Source organism: Gymnogyps californianus, chromosome 3 (genome assembly GCF_018139145.2).
Source record: "Gymnogyps californianus isolate 813 chromosome 3, ASM1813914v2, whole genome shotgun sequence".
Lineage (NCBI taxonomy): Eukaryota > Metazoa > Chordata > Aves > Accipitriformes > Cathartidae > Gymnogyps > Gymnogyps californianus.
This window is the reverse complement of record NC_059473.1, coordinates 12,214,880-12,232,161: the sequence shown is the minus strand read 5'-3', so window position 1 is coordinate 12,232,161 and position 17,282 is coordinate 12,214,880. Positions and strand designations below refer to the sequence as shown.

The following is a 17,282-nucleotide window of genomic DNA, read 5'->3' as shown; positions in this document are numbered from 1 at the left end:
TCGGGGTATCAGCATCACTTTAATTCCAGTTTATAGCATTATGCATTATAAACGGATAATGTCTCTCACCAAAACACCCAGCAAAAGAGGAATACTGGACGGCAAATTGAAAGAGGAGGTCTGTCACTAATGAGTGGTAGCTGACCTCATTTCATTGATTAGCTAATTGCTATCACAGGGGTAGCAGGGCAGTATATGAGTGAGTGGGCTCCCAGATCAGACCCTTTGCTGCAGGGATGTGTTTTGGAGAGGGGCTGGGAAAAGTGGTAATCCCACATTTGCTCTGCCTGGGGGATTATTTTGGGGAGGGAGAGGTTTTCCTTTTCTTTTTTGGTCTCATTTTAATGTCGTGCATCTGGTAAACCTCTGCCATGAAGCCTTTGCCCTCTCTGATGCTTCTGGCCCTGCTCCTGGCACCTTGGGCACAGGGACTGGCCGCTGGCAGGCAGGCTCCTGTGGCGATGCTGAGGTCCCGCTGTGATGCTGCCAGCTGCGATGCTGCCGGTGCTGCCCCGGGGGTGAGTGATGGGAAATGAGGACTCAGTTCCCTGTAGGAAACTCCCTTCCTGGGTGCAGAATCCTGCCTGCTTACAAATCCTTCTCTCCTATGCATGGCCCCTATGGATTAAAGCACAGCTGGGGTTTGCTTGCTGTGTTTTGTGGGTGGTTTTGTACCGGTTGTGGTCTAACAGCATAAATCAGGCAATGCTTTTGGAGGTAGGGAGGGGTGAATGTTTATTGTCACATGAAAAAAAATGAGGTGGCCTAGGGGCTTGGTCCAGGCGCAAGCAAAACCCCAAGCTACCAGGATACGGTGGATTTGGTGCTCCCTTCCCATCACGCTTGGGTTGGGATCTCTCTGAGCAGCATTACAAGTGTGGGCAGTGGTACTCGGATCTGCAATAAGGCTCTTTTCTTTATAGGCATGTGGATCCTCTCAGGAATATCAGAAGGTTAAACCAGGTAAGAGTTAATTCTCAGACCAGCCTTTTTTTTTTTTAAGCCTGAATAAATTGTCCCCAGAATTTGTGGGGTACCTCAAGCCAGGGTGTGGAAAGCCAGGAGCAACAACCTGGCCCTGGGGTGGCATGGAGAGGGAAAGGGATGCGGCTGATATCAAGTGCTCGGGGAGGGAAAAAAAATCAGTGCTAGCGTGGGAGATAACATGTGCCACTGTCTTGCAGCTGCCAAACCCCTACCACAGAGCAGGACCCTGGAGGCAGGAGCGATGCACTGCAGCAAATCACTGTTAGGCAGCAATTAAAACAAGTAGCAAAAGTTCAATCCCAACTTTATTTGTGCTCCTGTAGGGTAAACCTATCGCTGGCTTGTGGCTTTTCTATCTTTGAGATAGTGTTTTTAGAAAATACCATATTTCTTCCTGCCTGAGGGAAGGTGTTTCCTACTTTGAGGGCTGAATTAGCTATGGTGAGATGCTAATGTTGCTCATCCTACTGAGGCTCTGAGGGCTTCTTGCTTGGCTGAACCCTTTAAAGCAAAGGAGTTGAAAATGCCTTCAGGAGAGCTCTACTTTCCAGCTCTGCAGGTGTATAAACAACAAATGTAACAGTGCACTCATTGCTTTTGTAACTCATCCAGATGTGGCAATTCCCCGAGCCTTTAGCTTTGATCCCTAAATAGCCAGACCCTGCAGATGGGAACCTGCCTCCCTGGGACAAGCATCACCAACTGCGTGGCTGTGCTGGGACCTCTGTGCTCCTGCATGGCCATATCAGGGGGGACTTAAAGCACGAGCGTGCCCTGCTCTGGGGTGGTAGCAGTGGGGGTACAGCCCAGCTCCCTGTGGGGCAGGAGGTGAGGGTGTCCAGAGCTTCTCCAGCTGCCCCCAGCCTTCCAAGTACTCTGGAGTGGCACATACAGGTGGGGTGAGCGCTGATGGGTAGGAGGTTTGGGGTAGGTTGCTAGCAGGTGTGGATGTAAAGTTGCTCGGGCTGGAAGGGATGGCAGTTTTAGGCTCACCTCAGGCTGGTGCGTGGGTGCGTGCTCAAGTGGCCTCCTTCCCTCAACCCCAGGACCTGACATGGGGTTACTTGCATGTTCTCCTGCTGATGGATTTGCATGTTGCTTGGCAAACAGGACTGAGAGGTAGCAAAATGGGGAGATGAGGGACCTTGAAAATAATTTCTGGAAATAAGGACCAGTAACTCTTTCTGGGAAGTGGAGATGGAGGAAAACTTGAGGTTGTTGCTTCTTGTCTTCCAGGGTCAGAGTCTCCTTGGATATTGACATACGTGCCTATAAGAAGCTGCCACAGAGTCCTGAAGGACAAGTATGGGGAGTTTTCTCCTCTAGCGTACCATGGTGATTCCCCCATAAACTTTTGGTGCAACTGGACAATCTGGGCAGGCTCCAGAAAGCATATAATAATTTATATTCAGGGCTTTGTCACTAAGGAGGGTTGCAACAAAAATGAGGACAAAATCCTATTTGAAGGAGTTTCTTCACTGGTGGAAAACAGTGTGGTTTATGCTTGCTGGAAAAAGGAGACGCATGTTTTTGCCACCTTTGCTCAGGCTGTCCATGTTGTGTTGCTGAAGAGGTACTTGCCAAACTGCAGAGACACGCAATTTAAAGGGAAGTACTACATCTTCCAAGACCAGGAAGGTGAATCTTCCTCCAAAGACGATGTGATTTCTGAAACTCCTGCTCCAAAACTACCAAAGCAAGATAGTATTTTTCAATCTGGATGGGCTGAAAACCTTAGAGATGTGCTGGGCTTTGCAACCACACATAGCACCGTGAGCCTTGGCAAGACCACGGTGTTAAGGGGTGAGTTGATGCAGGGAAGAGGGATCACGCTGGGTAGTACAGCTGTGGGAAGTCCTGTTGAGCTTGTCCCATACGAACATGTAAGGACACCACTCCTGGAAACAAAAGCTCCTTGTGTGCTGAGGTCTGAGCTGCGAGGAGGTCTGAGATGCTCCAAGGAAGCTCAAGGCAGAGGAACACCTGAGGGCATAATCCCCACTGCAGCACAGGATACCTGGGGGCAGAGTCTCTCTGTGAGTGGGGACATCACTGTGGGTTTTGGTTATACGCACAGGCTTTCAAGTGTGCTTTTGGAAACTCCTTTACTTGGTGCCTTGCAGGTAGCAGAGCCTTTTTTGCAGCCAGCAGTTGTGGGTCTGGAGAACAGCCCGTCTGTCCTGCACCCTACCCTGAGGCCAAAAGATCTGGGCGACCTACAGTTTACTATTAAACCAACATGCACAAGTTGCCTGGACTTGGCTGCACACTCGCAGTCTTTGTCCCCTGGCAGAACAGAAAGCAAAGAGAGCACAGATACCACCACGTACCGAGGGCTCAGCACAGTCAGCTTAGAGAAGGATGAAAGCCATCCCCAGTCAAGCGTCCCAACTGATGGCACAGCGAGCAGTGATGCTGATGGCCTTGCAAAGGGCCTGATGCCCAGCCTGAGTAGCCCGTATGAAGTGGTAAACAGGGACCACTCACATCTGCTACCCAAGAGAAGCCAAACATGCCAAAGCAGTTTTAGGGATTTGTCTATGACTCAACTTGAGCTGGGAACAACTGGCCTCCAACATACGAAGCCCATGGATATTTCCCCCCTGGAAAGTTTTAGGGAAGTTACCAGGAGGAAAACAGTGCTGCATCCCACAGCACCATGGGACATCCTGCAAGAGCATCCTCATTTGCGTGGCCAGAGCAGTCATGTCCTGCAGTCAGCCCCTACAGATGCTGGGAGCCTTCCCCAAAATGCCCAAGACCATGACTGTCCAGATGTTGAGAAAACTCATGTGTCTTCCTTGGGTGAACAAAGCTGCCACCACCAAAGTGACAGAGCTGCACAGCCAGGGCTGGTTGTACCCCCTTTGCCAACAGGGCTGGAGCATCCTCCCACAGCCATGTCCGCCCCAGGGACAGAAACAATCCCTGCACTGGTGGTCTCCTGCACAGAACCTGTCCCTGCAGACTTCAGCTCTACTGATTTCATCCCTGAAGTACGTCTTCCTCCGGAAGCAGAGCCTATCTCCAAGGTGGTCTTCTCTCCACCAGCTGCTTTGGATTTGGACCCTGCCAGTCTCAGGCGAAGTGCAGGCATCTCACTGGCTAGCCTGGGAGGACAGGAGATGGTCTCCCCTTCACCACATTGCCATCCATCAGTAACCGCTGAACTGGGCACAGATGGGTCTTCCAGATGCCTTGGCCCTGAGAAGCAAAATCTGGTGTTGGGGGAGGCAGGTGGCCAGCAAGGAGAAACCTCAGCCTCTGTGGGTTCGATGGCCAGGGGTCCCTCCCCAGCCTCTGTCACTGTCCCAAGGCCTGGTGTGGGGCTTCCTTTGCCTGAGGACCATGTGAGCAGTGGCTCTGGGGTGACACCAGCTTCCCTGCCCGGCACCTGGGGGGCGAGGAGAGAGGAGCACATGGTGCCTGTGCAGCATCAGGGCACAGCTGCTAGTGACAAACTAGCTTCTGCCTCCATCCACGGGGGATTTAAAATGCAGAAAACCACAGAAGTTCTCCGAGTGGGTGCAGGAGAGCAGAGAAATGCCTCCTCCAGCATCACTCCTGCACACCCTGGTCCTCCCATGGCCCCGTGGGGAGAAACGCTGTTGAGAGGCCAAAAGCCTCAGGAGCCCTCTGATGTATCCAGAAACACCCAGATGCCAGGAGGACAGCAACAGAAACATGCTGGTAGGTCTCCCAGTACTTTGTATCTTGGTGTAAGCCATCTTTAGAAGGCAGAAGTACTTGGCGGGGGTGAGGATGAGGCTGTGTCTTTCACCTGCAGTCCCTGCCTGGCAATCGTAACCCACTGTCTGGGGAGGGGAAGTGTGGTGGGTTGACCCTGGCTGGATGCCAGGCGCCCACCAAAGCTGCTCTATCACACCCCCTCCTCAGCTGGGCAGGGGAGAGAAAATATAGCAAAAGGCTCGTGGGTTGAGATAAGGACAGGGAGAGATCACTCACCAATTACCACCACGGGCAAAACAAGACTCGACTAGGGGAAATTAATTGAATTTATTAATTACCATTCAAATCAGAGTAGGGTAATAAGAAATAAAACCAACTCTTAGAACACCTTCCTCTCACCCCTCCCTTCTTCCCAGGTTCAACTTTGCTCTTGAGTTCTCTACCTCCTCCCCCTCTCAAGCAGCACAGGGGGACAGGGAAAGGGGGTTGCGGTCAGTTCATCACATGTTGTCTCTGCCGCTCCTTCCTCCTCACTCTCTTCCCCTGCTCCAGTGTGAGGTCCCTCCCACGGGAGACAGTCCCTCCACGAACTTCTCCAACATGAGTCCTTCCCACGGGCTGCAGTTCTTCATGAACTGCTCCAGCATGGGTCCCTTCCACGGGGTGCAGTCCTTCAGGAACAGACTGCTCCAGCATGGGTCCCCCACAGGGTCACAAGTCCTGCCAGCAAACCTGCTCCAGCGTGGGCTCCTCTCTCCACGGGTCCACAGGTCCTGCCAGGAGCCTGCTCCAGCATGGGCTTCCCACGGGGCCACAACCTCCTTCGAGCACATCCACCTGCTCTGGCGTGGGGTCCTCCATGGGCTGCAGGTGGATATCTGCTCCACTGTAAACCCTCCGTGGGCTGCAGGGGGACAGCCTGCCTCACCAGGGTCTTCACCACGGGCTGCAGGGGAATCTCTGCTCCGGCACCTGGAGCACCTCCTCCCCCTCCTTCTTCACTGACCTTGGTGTCTGCAGAGTTGTTTCTTTCGCATATTCTCACTCTTCTCTTCTGGCTGCTGTTGTGCAGCAGTTCTTTACCCTTCTTAAATTTGTCATCACAGAGGCACTACCACTGTCGCTGATGGGCTCAGCCTTGGCCAGCGGTGGGTCCATCTTGGAGCTGGCTGGCACTGGCTATCGGACATAGGGGAAGCTTCTGGCATCTTCTCACAGAAGCCACCCCTGCAGCCCACTCGCTACCAAAACCTTGCCATGCAAACCCAATACAGGAAGACTTCCAACAAGTGGTATTTGTTGGCCAAACTTCCATTGGAAGCAAAACCACATAATTCAAGCTGCTGAAGGCTGGATGGGCTGTGAAGGGCCAGACCCTTGCAGAGCAGATGGGGCCCAGGATCAGCCCCGATTGCAGAGCTGAGATGTGGCTCCAGGGGCTGAAACTATAGAAATCTTGCAGCAGGAGAGGGTCTGAAATGGGGCCTCTTCTGTGGCAATTTGCAGCACTCCTAGAAGTGCGATATCCATGTCCTGGTGCATACAATAACCATTGACCACATGTTTCTTTTCTGTGTTCCCAATGTGTCAGAGCTAGGACCTCCCTGGGCAATCAAGTACTTCCCCATCAGGAGCTGCCACCTCATCTTTCATGATGGGTCTGGGATGTTTTGCCTGCCGCTGCATGCTGACATTAAAACCAACATCTGGTGCAACTGGACCATCTGGGCAGGCCCCCAGAAGCACATTGTCATCTACATCCAGGGGTTCCAGGGGAGTGACGGCTGCGGCAAGAACCAGGACAAAATCATCTTCCAGGGGGTCTCGTCAAGCGTGGAAACCAAAGTGGTGTACGCCTGTCACAACCAAGGCACTCTGATCTTTGCTACGCAAGCTACCGCAGTCCATGTATTGTTTCTGGCAGGGAGTGGTTCCCTAAGCCATGAATACAGATATTTTAAAGGACAGTATTATGTATTCAGAGACTCTGAAACTGTGGGCTCTTCAAATGATACCATAGGTCCCCAAGAGCCTGTCCAGGAGACCTCTAAAAAAGAGAGCTGGAGGACAGCGGTAACAAAAGGTTTATTGTCCATGCTGAGAGCCTCTCCGGGCCCATCAGCTGCACTTACTGGTGGCAGGATTCAGCCTGAGCTTGTGAGCCCAGATGAAGAGGCCCAACACCCTTCTAGTCTCATGGAAGATGCTCAGTCTGGTGCTAACCTGAGCAAGCTCGACCTGCGTGACCATGGTCAGCTGTGGGATGAAACCAAGCTGGAAAGGAGCCTTAAGGATGGTGGCACTGAGGGCAGAGAAACCAAAGATGACGTGTTGGTGGAGCCAGCTCCAGCTGGGCATAAAGCTGAGCCATCTGCCTTGGAGATTGCAAAGGGGGATGTGGAGCCGGTGTTTGCTCTGGTCACCGTAGCCCCACGTCACTCAGCAGGTGTCCCTCCCTCAGAGGTGCCCAGCAGCAATGTAGGTGTCTCTGCTAAATCATCTAGCCTGGATCAAGCCAGTGACAGCCTGTCAGAAGAAATGGTTGCTGCTGCACGTTGCACGCAGACACCAATGCTGGAAGAGCCACTGCTAAACACAAGTACAAAACCTTCTCTCTCCCTGTCTCCTGGTGTGACTGCTGGAGATACGGTGTCTCTGGGAGAAAGGACTGAAGAGCTCTTTGGTAAGGTGTTTTTTGGGTTATTTGTGGCTGAACTGTTGCCTGACACTGTGCAATATCCACCTCCAGTGATGCAGCACTCTCTTAAGAGAGGTTTTATTTGTAGACACGGCTGTTATCTTCAGTTGGTCCTTCAGTTGGGGTGATTTCTTTCTAAAGAGCACTTCCCACTGTAGAGAAGAGTAGAGTGTATTTAGAGCTTGATATTTAATTTCAGTATGAGGAATACAGGAAGGAGCTGGCATGTGGCACTCTTCTTGCAAAGTGACACATACCTAATATACTTTTTCCCCCCTTACTGGTATGCTGATTCTTTCCCTTGCTCTGACAGATCTGGTTTCTGCCCTGGCATCTCTGGAGAATGACACAGCACTGCAATCCCAGCACCATCCTGGAGGTGAGCAATGCAAAAAGTTAAGCATGTCTTAAAACACTGCCCTAAGTTCAGTGTGCTGATTGGTGTTGTGCGTGGACATCGTCTGCTCATTAAGTTTAGAAAGTAGTGGAGGGTGCTTCTGAGTAGTAACCACTTTGAAGATTTTAATTTTTAAGATATCACTGCAATCTTGCAGTTGTGCTTTGGCCACTTGGTACTTACCCTGGAGAAACCTGAGTTCACCTGCTAAACCTGACATAAATGTTGGCTTGTTTGAGTTCAAGCATTGGCTGTTTAAAGAAGATTTTTCTAAGGTGAATGAGGGTGAATGAGCCTCAGTTCCTCCAGTATACTCCAATGGGTGTCTCATGACTACCTGGATCAGAAACCTGCAGGAGTCCTGTCCTCAGACCAGGGAGAGAAGCAAAACCCACTTATGCGAGCATTAGCAACTAAGCAGCATAATACTGGGCTTATATGGCAGAGCAAGCCACAGAAACAGCTTGCAAAAAGGAGACAATACAGAAGGAGCCTGAGCTTTGAAGAGGAGAAAAATTGCTGAATAAATAGGCTTTAAACAGCAGACTCTGGCAAATCTGTGCCAGCCTGCATTCAGCCAGACCACAGCAGTTTATCTAAGCTGATCCCAGAGATGGGTGAGAGAAATGGGCCTTTAGACTCCATCACAAATGATGATGATAGCTTTGGGAAAGATAATAGCTAAAGAAATGTGAATGTAATTGGATACACATTAATACTTTGTATACTTTTTTGCTGAAAGATCAATTCTAGTATTCAGCACTGAGCATTAGCTAAGGCTTGTTTTCACCTGTTACTCAACAACTTGTTCTACTTGATGCACAACCTCTGGAAATACCCATGTGGCACTTGTGGACTTACACAAGCATGTCCTTGCGGAGCTGTTCTGCTAGTGTTGATGTTTAAGGGCTAACTCATTTAAGGAGCCGGTTTGCGTTATGTGGACTTAAACATGCTAGGATCTTGTGTCTTCTGGTAGACGTGCTGTTTGAAGTAACTATTGAAATCAAACCCAAGGACTGGATTCCTCATGGTGGAAGTGAGCTCCAAAAGGGTCTTCTTGAATCTATGAAAAATCACGTAAGTCTGGGCGTGGGGAGGGGGAGGAAAACAAATGTGATGTCCCAAATCCTCAACTACTAGAGACCATGTTGTGCCCTTCATTCCAGGGATTTTCTGCTAAAGCCACGTGATGAACCAGCATCTGAGTTGCTTGTGCTGGTCATCATCTGAGGCTAATGCTGATGCCCTGGCAGGGTGCCCAGCTGCAGTGGCTGGTGGTTAGCTGCTGCAGCCCTTCATAGTGCTGTGCCATCGCAAGGCGGCAGAAAAGCATTGCAGAGACAGGGATACAACCAACCAAGGGCTGTAACTTGCCTCTAGAAATGGGCACGTTGTAAGCCAGAGCCTAAAAGAGGGCAAGTGTATGAGCATCTGCTTTCAGGGCCACGCCTAAAACTTCCTTTCTGGGATGCAAACTGGAGCAGGTACAGGGTTTAGCCTGCTGCCTAGCCTAGAAAGCCACCATCCATCCACTGCTGGTCTGCAATGGTTTAGCACCCAAACGCTTACCTGGGGCTACTATTGCCCTTCCTCTTCCCAAATTACCTCATATGTTTGCAGAGGTTGAGATGAAGCTAAGCAGATGGGAGCAATTAACATTCTCCTAGAGAAAAGGCCCAGAGCACTGGGCGATGGGACATCTAATGTGTCCTGAGTGGTTTGTGAAGGGGAAGTGCAAGGGGGAAGGGGAGACTGCGAAAAGTAACTGTTTGCTGCCATACTCCTGCCCATCAAACGTCAAGTCAGCACTGGTCACTGTTGCTTTGCAGATCCAGGAGAACCTGAAACTTTCTGCCAACAGAGTCAATGAAATAAAGTTAAAGGAAATCAAAAGGTAGGGTTACTGCTGTGCTGCTGGCTTGGCAGGCGACTCTGCTATAGCATGTAGTACTTCTTGGATAGCAGTGGCTTGGGTTCTCATTCTCCTTCCCTAGGCTGAGACCCAGCCTTGCTCTTCTCCTGGGATGTGTAACTTGTCCTGAAAGTAGAAAAAAAATCTATTTTCTGAAGGAAAGATGGTGAAAATGGATGTTTAGTGCTGCCTAGGGCCTTCATAGGTCTAGACAGATTTAAACTCTGGAGAAAATGGGGATCCTCACACCTGCCGTGGTGTCTGATGGAGAAAGCTGGGAGCTGTCAGCAAGGTCCCTGTCACACTTGGTCAAGGCTGACCTGGGGCTGCAAATTGCCACTACAATTTGCTTTACATGAATATCTAGTCACTTCAGCCTAGCTCCAAGTGAGGAGCCATTACCAGGCTTTCTTTTTCCCTTGGTCCAAGTCCAAAGCTGCCTCCTGTCACAAATAATCTTTGCAAAAGCCTGCAGCACCATGATCTGAGTGGCTGGAAGGTCTAAATGGGCTTTCAGAGCCAGGCCTGGCAGTGATGCTTTCCTCCTGCCTCACCCTGGGCTCTCCCCTGCCTGCAGGACGAGCGGTGCCAACCTGCTGCTCACCTTCTGGCTGCACCTGAAGCCGGAGGAGAGGAATGTGTCTCTGCTCCTGCGCTCCCAGCTGGAGGAGCTGCTCGGCACCTCGGGAGGAGTGGAGAAGCTGCAGCTTGTTTCGCTGTTCGTTGAAGGTGGGTGCTTCACTTTTCTCTGGGGTAAACCCTCTTATGCCAAGCCTGACTCAACTTATGGCACCTATTTCCCCCCGTTAAAGATGTGAATGAATGCAGCGCTGGGGTCGGTCTCTGCGGGGAGGAGGCAGAGTGCTTCAATGGCATGGGCACGTACCTCTGCCGCTGCAAAAAGGACTACGAAGATCATTCTCCCACCAAGTCTGGCACCCTCTGCATCCGTGCTACCGGATCAGGTAGAATACAAAGTAGCAGCTCTTTCTCCTGTGGCTGGGTGTTTTTCTTGTGGGTGTGGGTGTGTAATTTGTGCAGCATCACTCTTGCCACGTGCAACCTGGAGTGAGCGCATCGGGGTAAGGGGCTCTCTCCTTGACTGGGGTCCTGCCAGCTGTGCTTCTGCTAACGTGTGTTGCATGTGATGCTTAAAAATGGCACTGCTACTGGAGTGGTGGCTTTACATGTCTGGGCCTGGTGTGGGAAGGACATATAATACCTTTGCAAGGCAATTCCTAGCTGGTTGTCCCCTTAGGTTTCCTCCTTTGGCGTTAGGAGCTCTTCTTTGGGAGTTGTGTTCAGATATGAGCAGACTTGGAGGCAAATGTGATCCTTTTGGAAACTGAGGGGAGGGACGAAGAGTGAAGTTTAGGCAGCGTAGGTATCTAAGTTAGGAGAAGAGTCTTGTACTCAAAGGAGAAACGGCCTTTCCCGGACTCCCAAGGCATCAGCTTTCAGAGGTTAGCCTAGATAGGCATCCAAGGGGTGACCTGCATCACTTAACTGTGTCAGGTTAAAGTATCGTTGCTCGTTGGGTGTAATTTAGTGTGATATCTGTACTCCCAAAGGTTCTCCGGAGTGATGCCTGAAAGTGCTGCTACTTCTGGGCTCCTCAGTACAAGACAGACATGGACTTACTGGAGAGAGTCCAATGAAGGGCCACAAGGATGAGAAAGGGACTGGAACATCTCTCCCATGAGGAAAGGCTGAGAGAGCTGGGACTGTTTAGCCTGGAGACGATAAGACCCCTCTGAGACTTCTCAATGTGTATAAATACCTGAAGGGAGGGTGGAAGAAAGACAGAGACAGGCTTTTCTTAGTGGTGCCCAGTGACAGGACCAGGGGCACAAAGTGAAACACAGGAGGTTCCCTCTGAACATCAGGAAACACTTTTTTTTTTTTTTTTTTTTTGCTGTGAAGGTGACTGAGCACTGGCACAGATTGCCCAGGGAGGTTGTGGAGTCTCCATCCTTGGAGATACTAAAAAACTGTCCAGACATGGTCCTGGGCAACTGGCTCTAGGTGGCCCTGCCTGAGCAGGTGGGTTGGCCCAGATGACCTCCAGAGGTCCCTTCCCACCTCAGCCCCTCTGTGATTCTCCCTCCCTGCTCGAGGGAGGCTGTTGATGGAAACTCTTGGTAAAGCTTACGCTCCCTGGGAGCAGTGAGTTGATGCGACAGCCAGCACCTGAACCTGGAGCTTAGCCTGAAGTATTTAACGGGTGTTTGAATACCGGTAACAGCCCATGGTGTTCGCTGCCACGCTCTGCTCACTGGCTGCGCTGGCACTTCCAAGTATAACCTCTCCATGAGGCTTAGCCTCCTTTTCCCCAGTCTGCTACTTTCTCTGCATCAGGGTTATAACTTGGCATGTGTGAGCCTTTATTTCCCCAGACCTTCTGTATCTCCTGGCCTTGGCTGCTCAGGCTTGTTGCTATAAGCAGAGTGTGGCCAAGGGTGATTTATGAGTCACCTCTGCTGAAACTGATGTGATCTACGAACTTGGTCATTCCTCGGAGTGCCCTCTGTTCTCCTGTCACACTGTGTAGATCTTGGTGAGAAAGACCTTGATGTTGCTGGTGTTTACCCCATTGCTCCCCTGACATATTTGACACAAGGCTAAGCAGATGGCATGTCGTGCTTGACTATAATCAGAGCTGGCTAATCCAATCTTGCAGAGTAATGGGGCCTCCCAGCCTGAAAAACACCAATATTCTGCAATATGTACTCAAAACACTGCTGCTACTTTACCAAAACTACTACTTATCCCTGCAGCATTGGAAGTGGCTTAAACCTGAATGTGAGCTTGCAGCCAAATTGCATTTCTCATCTATCCTCTCAGCTCCAAATTCCTTAACCAGTTATGCAGTCTAAGCCTATCCAGACTGGCTGGATATGGTGTTATATTCATATATATATAATTTTATAAATGCATACTTATCTCTTGGGTCAAGGAGAGGGTCCCTTCAGGTCTGGATGGGAATGGTAGCAGGTCGTCTTGCCTCCATGTAGCTGCACATGGGTTTGGCAATGGCTTTGCTCTATCGGGGCTCTCCTGGGGTAGCACCAGCCCTGTGCTGTTCCTGCAGGCTGGCTCTTGGTCTAAATATTTCTTTGGGATGGAGGCTTGGGAGAGATGCTCTGCCCCGGAGGTGGCTGTGAGGGTTTCTGGAGGGGCAGCAAGGGAGGTGTTGACCCTCCTGGAAGAGCACCCATAGCTCCAGGTCTCACCCCTGAGCACTGCAGTCATGATGTGGGGGGACTCTGTGAGCACAGTGGGGGCCACTGGGGCAAGCAGGATGAGGCCATGGCCCTTCTCTTGCAGGGATCGGCTTCTTCCTCCGCCATGCTGACATCCTGGTGGGGGCAGCCATCATGGCTGGCCTGGGCATGCTGGTGGCTGCTGCTGCCCTGTGCAGGGCAGCCAGGTGGGGACAGCACCCCAGGAGGAACCCGAGCCCTGAGGAGCCCCCAGTGAGGGCTGTGGAGGAGCCGGCGATGGAGCTGCATGACCTGGCAGAGTGCCTGCGCCTTGACCCCTTCCAGCTGAAGCTGCGGGCCAGGCCCCCCGAGTGGCTGTGGGGTGCCCGGGCCCACCCTGGCCAGGCATACCGGGTCTTCCTGGAGCAGTCCCCCCCACTCTGAGGGGGTCCCGGGGCTCCCTCAAACCCCCTGTGGTCCCCATGACCTGTGCAGTCACTCCTGCCTTCCCTGGCTGACACAAGCCACTGGCTGTGCAAACCCTACTGGTTTGTTTTATGGACCACTGGTGTGTTTTATGGACCACGAATATCCCACCACAGTCATCTTCATCTTGTAATTTAATTTTTTTAATACTCACTCAGCTTGGGAAACAAAGTGCTTGCTCCACACCACTGTATGTCTTCTCCTGACTTACCCTGCTCAAGAGCTGTGCAGAACTGTCAGCGCATGGAAATTAAACACATTTTTTAAGGAAAAAAGGAAATAAGATGTTTTGGTGCTTAATTTAAGAAATTAAAAGTTATTCTGCATCTGTGCTCAGTGTTGCCTGCTTTCCCCTGCCCCTAAGGCAGAGCTCAATGGGAAGTCCTGGCATGACCAGAGGATCGGGGGGGGGGGGGGGGGGCTTCTTCTAGCCTGGCTGAGAAACACCCCAGAGCTTGACTTAAAGTTTTGGGGAGACTCCTGGCCAGGTTATGGCACATGGATCCCCTGTCACTGAACAATGGGGACAGCATTTTTGGTGCTTCTTTGAATGCTGGGTGCTGAGATGCTGGCTGCAAAAAGCACCACCACCAAATAAATTCTCCTCGCTGGCAGTAAAGCACAGTTGTCCCCCCAGCTTGTCCTGCAGCTGAAGGCTTGTAACTTGTTTGTTTGTCTAGTTTAGGGCTTTTAAAATTTGAATTACCTTTTTTTTTCCCTCTGGGAAGATGTGTGAACGGTGTGGTGGCAAATGCCCCACTGGAGGGCACTGTCTGCCACCAAAAACCCAGCAAGGGCTGCTGCTGCAGAGCTGTGCCCCTGCGGGCTAGTCTGAGCAGGGGCTGCCAGATGTGGGGCACAGCTGGAGCTGGGGGTCCCTGAGTGAACCAGGACCACTTCGTGCAGCTCATGGATGGTCTCTTTGCACTTGTTGACCAGCTTTGGCCAAGATCCGCTGTGGAGGTGCAGGCTGAATGAAGCAGCTCGCACATATGTGTGCCCAGCTCAGCGTTTGCTCTCCAGGGTGAGCTTAAAAGGGGCTGGAAAAGGCCCTGCTGCGTTTCTCTGCAGGGAAGTGGTGAGGATGCTGGTGAAGGAGGAAAAAGGGACCTCAGAGCTTTCCCTAGAGTAACTCTTTTCCATTCTTCCCCCCCCCAAAGCAATTCCTGTATCTCAGCTGTTGAATCATGGGAGAAGCAACATTTGCAGCATGGAGGGAGATATGCCAAGGGAGGGGGCTGCAGCACAAATCGGGGCATTATAAATGCCAATGTTGTGCAAAACCAGGCAAAAGCATGTTACTTGCACTGAGGTGATAAAGAAACGAGCATCACCGGTGCTTGGCTGGCAGCTGCGGTGCCCCTCCGGTGAGGGGTGACTAGGTTGCTCTCCAGTAACGGGCTTATCCAAACGAGTTGGTGCTGATGGGGCCCTCCTGCCTGCAGAGCTACGCAAAGCACAATGAACACCTCCCTGCACGCACTCCCCCAACAGCAACTCACTTCAGCACTGTGTCCTGGTTTTGGCTCGGATAGAGTTAATTTTCTTCTTAGTAGCTGGTACAGTGCTGTGTTTTGGATCTAGTGTGAGAATACTGTTGATAACACACTGATGTTTTAGTTGTTGCTAAGTAGCGCTTATCTCAAGTTAAGGATTTTTCAGTTTCCCATGCTCTGCCAGCAAGCAGGTGTGCAAGAAGCTGGGAGGGAGCATAGCTGGGACAGCTGACCCGAACTAGCCAAAGGGGTATTCCATACCATAGAACATCATGGCCAGTATATAAACTGGAGGGAGTTGGCTGGGAAGGGCAGATCGCTACTCGGGCATCGGTCAGCGGGTGGTGAGCAATTGCATTGTGCATCACTGGGTTTTTTTTCCCTTGGGTTTTATTTCTTTTTTTTTCCTTTTTTTTTCATTTGTTATATTCCTTTTCATTACAATTATTATTACTGTATTTTATTATTATTATTATTGTTAGTATTATATTTTATTTCACTTTAGTTATTAAACTGTTCTTATCTCAACCCACGAGTTTTACCTTTTTTTCGATTCTCCTCCCCATCCCACTGGGAGCAGGGAGGAGTGAATGAGCGGCTGTGTGGTGCCTAATTGCTGGCTGGGGTTAAACCACGACATGCTGTTTAGTGCCATCCAGGTTTGGGTACCGATAAGGTTAGACAAAAATAGGTCTCCCAAAGATATCCTCATCATTGCTTCCTTTGACATACATGGAGCAATCAGCTCTTACCCAGCATTTTCTATGCGTGGTTTTCAAAGTATTTGCAAATAGCAGAGAATTAAATGCAAATGTCTCCCTAGGAGGCAGATAAGTGTGTGTAATCTTCCATTGTAAAGAGAAGGAAACCATTAATGGGTTTGCACAGAGTGTGCTTGTTTCCACACGGAGGTCAAAGAAAAGCAGCAGGGGCTAAAATAATACTGTCCCTGTCTTGGCCTTGGATTTGGCCGGCCACCTTCTCCCCTTTTCCCTCCTTGGCTCCATGAAGGTGGCCTGGGGGCTCTTCAGCCTGCAAACTCCGCTCTCTCCCAGTAAGGTAAGGTTTGGATCCCAAAGCCAAGCAACTAATGAGAGATTGATGCTTCTGCTGACTTTTCAGCTTTTCCAGGAGCAGGGTGAGCCCCAAACTGTGCTCCTGCATGGAAAGCTAGCTCCTGTAATACTCAGCAGGTTAGTGAAAGTTGTTGTATCTCCCCAAGCCCGTGGTGCCATCCAGGAGTGAGTCAAAGGTACCAGCCTACCTTCCACAAACCTTTTGAGCTGCCATCCCCTGGCCAGTTATGAAACCAGTGCATCCCACTCTCCCATAGCCACAGCGTGTTTTGTCCCATTTTAAGAGGTTTCCTCAAGTTTGGTTATCACCACTGTGTAGCTGCTGGAAAGCATCAGAAGCCAGATGTTCACAACATCGCTCAAGAAGTACTGGAGGAAGGCGTGACACACATTGGGAATGCAGCTGGTGCTTTCAAGATCTCATGGCAGCTCCACTGCATTGGTGCTTCTGTAAGTCACGGTGCTTCAAAATCAAAGGACTGCTTATACATATAAAATAAATGTATTTCTACATCTGTGCCACAGCCACATGCTATGAATGCTACCCACATTGCAAGTGAAATAATTCCTCTCCAGGTCATTCCCAGCAGCTTGATCTGAAAATTGCTCTCAGGCTGACCCAGAGCTACCGTGGCACAAGGGGTCTTGCAGGTGACCCTGACTGTTTTGGCGCACTGGCAATGATGTGCCATTCCCCGGCTTGGCTTGTTGCAAATACGGAGATGACTTAGGGCCGAGGTCAGGGGGAGGTCAGGGACAGGTGTTGGGAGAAAACGCAGACTTAGAGATGAGCTTTCTGCTTGGCCTCAAGGGAGCAAGGTTTGTCCTGCCCTGTGGGCCAGGCCAAGGCAAGAGGTCTTTTCCCAGCTCCATGACTGCTCTGGGATGAGCAATCCCTGCGATCCCCAAAGCAGAGGTGCCCTATGGGGGTGGATGGAGACCTGTGTTTCGGGGTGTGCTCCAGCTGCAAAGGAGGGAGACATGCTGCAGCATCACCCACCGTGCAAGGGCGGGTGGGATGACTGCTTGGCAGCTTTCAGTCAAGGCATCAAAACTTTGAGATATATATACTGCCTTGTACATGCATAGGCACATACACAAGAACGCAATGGGCTGGAAGCCTCCTGCTCTTCATAGAGTGATTTCCTTCATTTTTTTTAACTGATGCCTCAGAGAAGAGATTGAGTGAAAGATCCCCCCCTTGTTTGGTTTTTTTTTGGTCACAAAGTATCTATGATATAGTGGACGTGTGTTTAAAGTGCTTAAAAAATCTGATCCATGCTGTGCTGATTCCCAGCCCTGCCTGTTGTAGCTGTATCATTAATAAGCAGATC

General features: G+C 50.7%; 1 protein-coding gene across 1 annotated transcript; it reads left to right on the top strand.

Annotated features, from left to right (window-relative positions):
• Positions 1 to 283: 283 nt before the first annotated feature.
• On the top strand, positions 284 to 13,759 carry LOC127014877 (uncharacterized). Its single transcript, XM_050894518.1, has 10 exons — positions 284 to 518; positions 924 to 963; positions 2,224 to 4,677; positions 6,269 to 7,360; positions 7,689 to 7,754; positions 8,752 to 8,852; positions 9,605 to 9,669; positions 10,265 to 10,416; positions 10,500 to 10,652; positions 13,015 to 13,759. Exons 1-10 carry the CDS (start codon positions 372 to 374, stop codon positions 13,332 to 13,334), a joined length of 4,590 nt encoding a protein of 1,529 aa, XP_050750475.1. The 5' UTR covers positions 284 to 371; the 3' UTR covers positions 13,335 to 13,759.
• Positions 13,760 to 17,282: the final 3,523 nt, after the last annotated feature.

Excerpts from the sequence above, each read along its gene's own strand:
- LOC127014877 (XM_050894518.1), top strand. The coding sequence starts at position 372 with ATGAAGCCTTTGCCCTCTCTGATGCTTCTGGCCCTGCTCCTGGCACCT. Across the intron at positions 7,755-8,751 it reads ATCCCAGCACCATCCTGGAG|ACGTGCTGTTTGAAGTAACT; the intron begins GTGAGCAATGCA and ends GTCTTCTGGTAG. Across the intron at positions 10,653-13,014 it reads CATCCGTGCTACCGGATCAG|GGATCGGCTTCTTCCTCCGC; the intron begins GTAGAATACAAA and ends CTTCTCTTGCAG.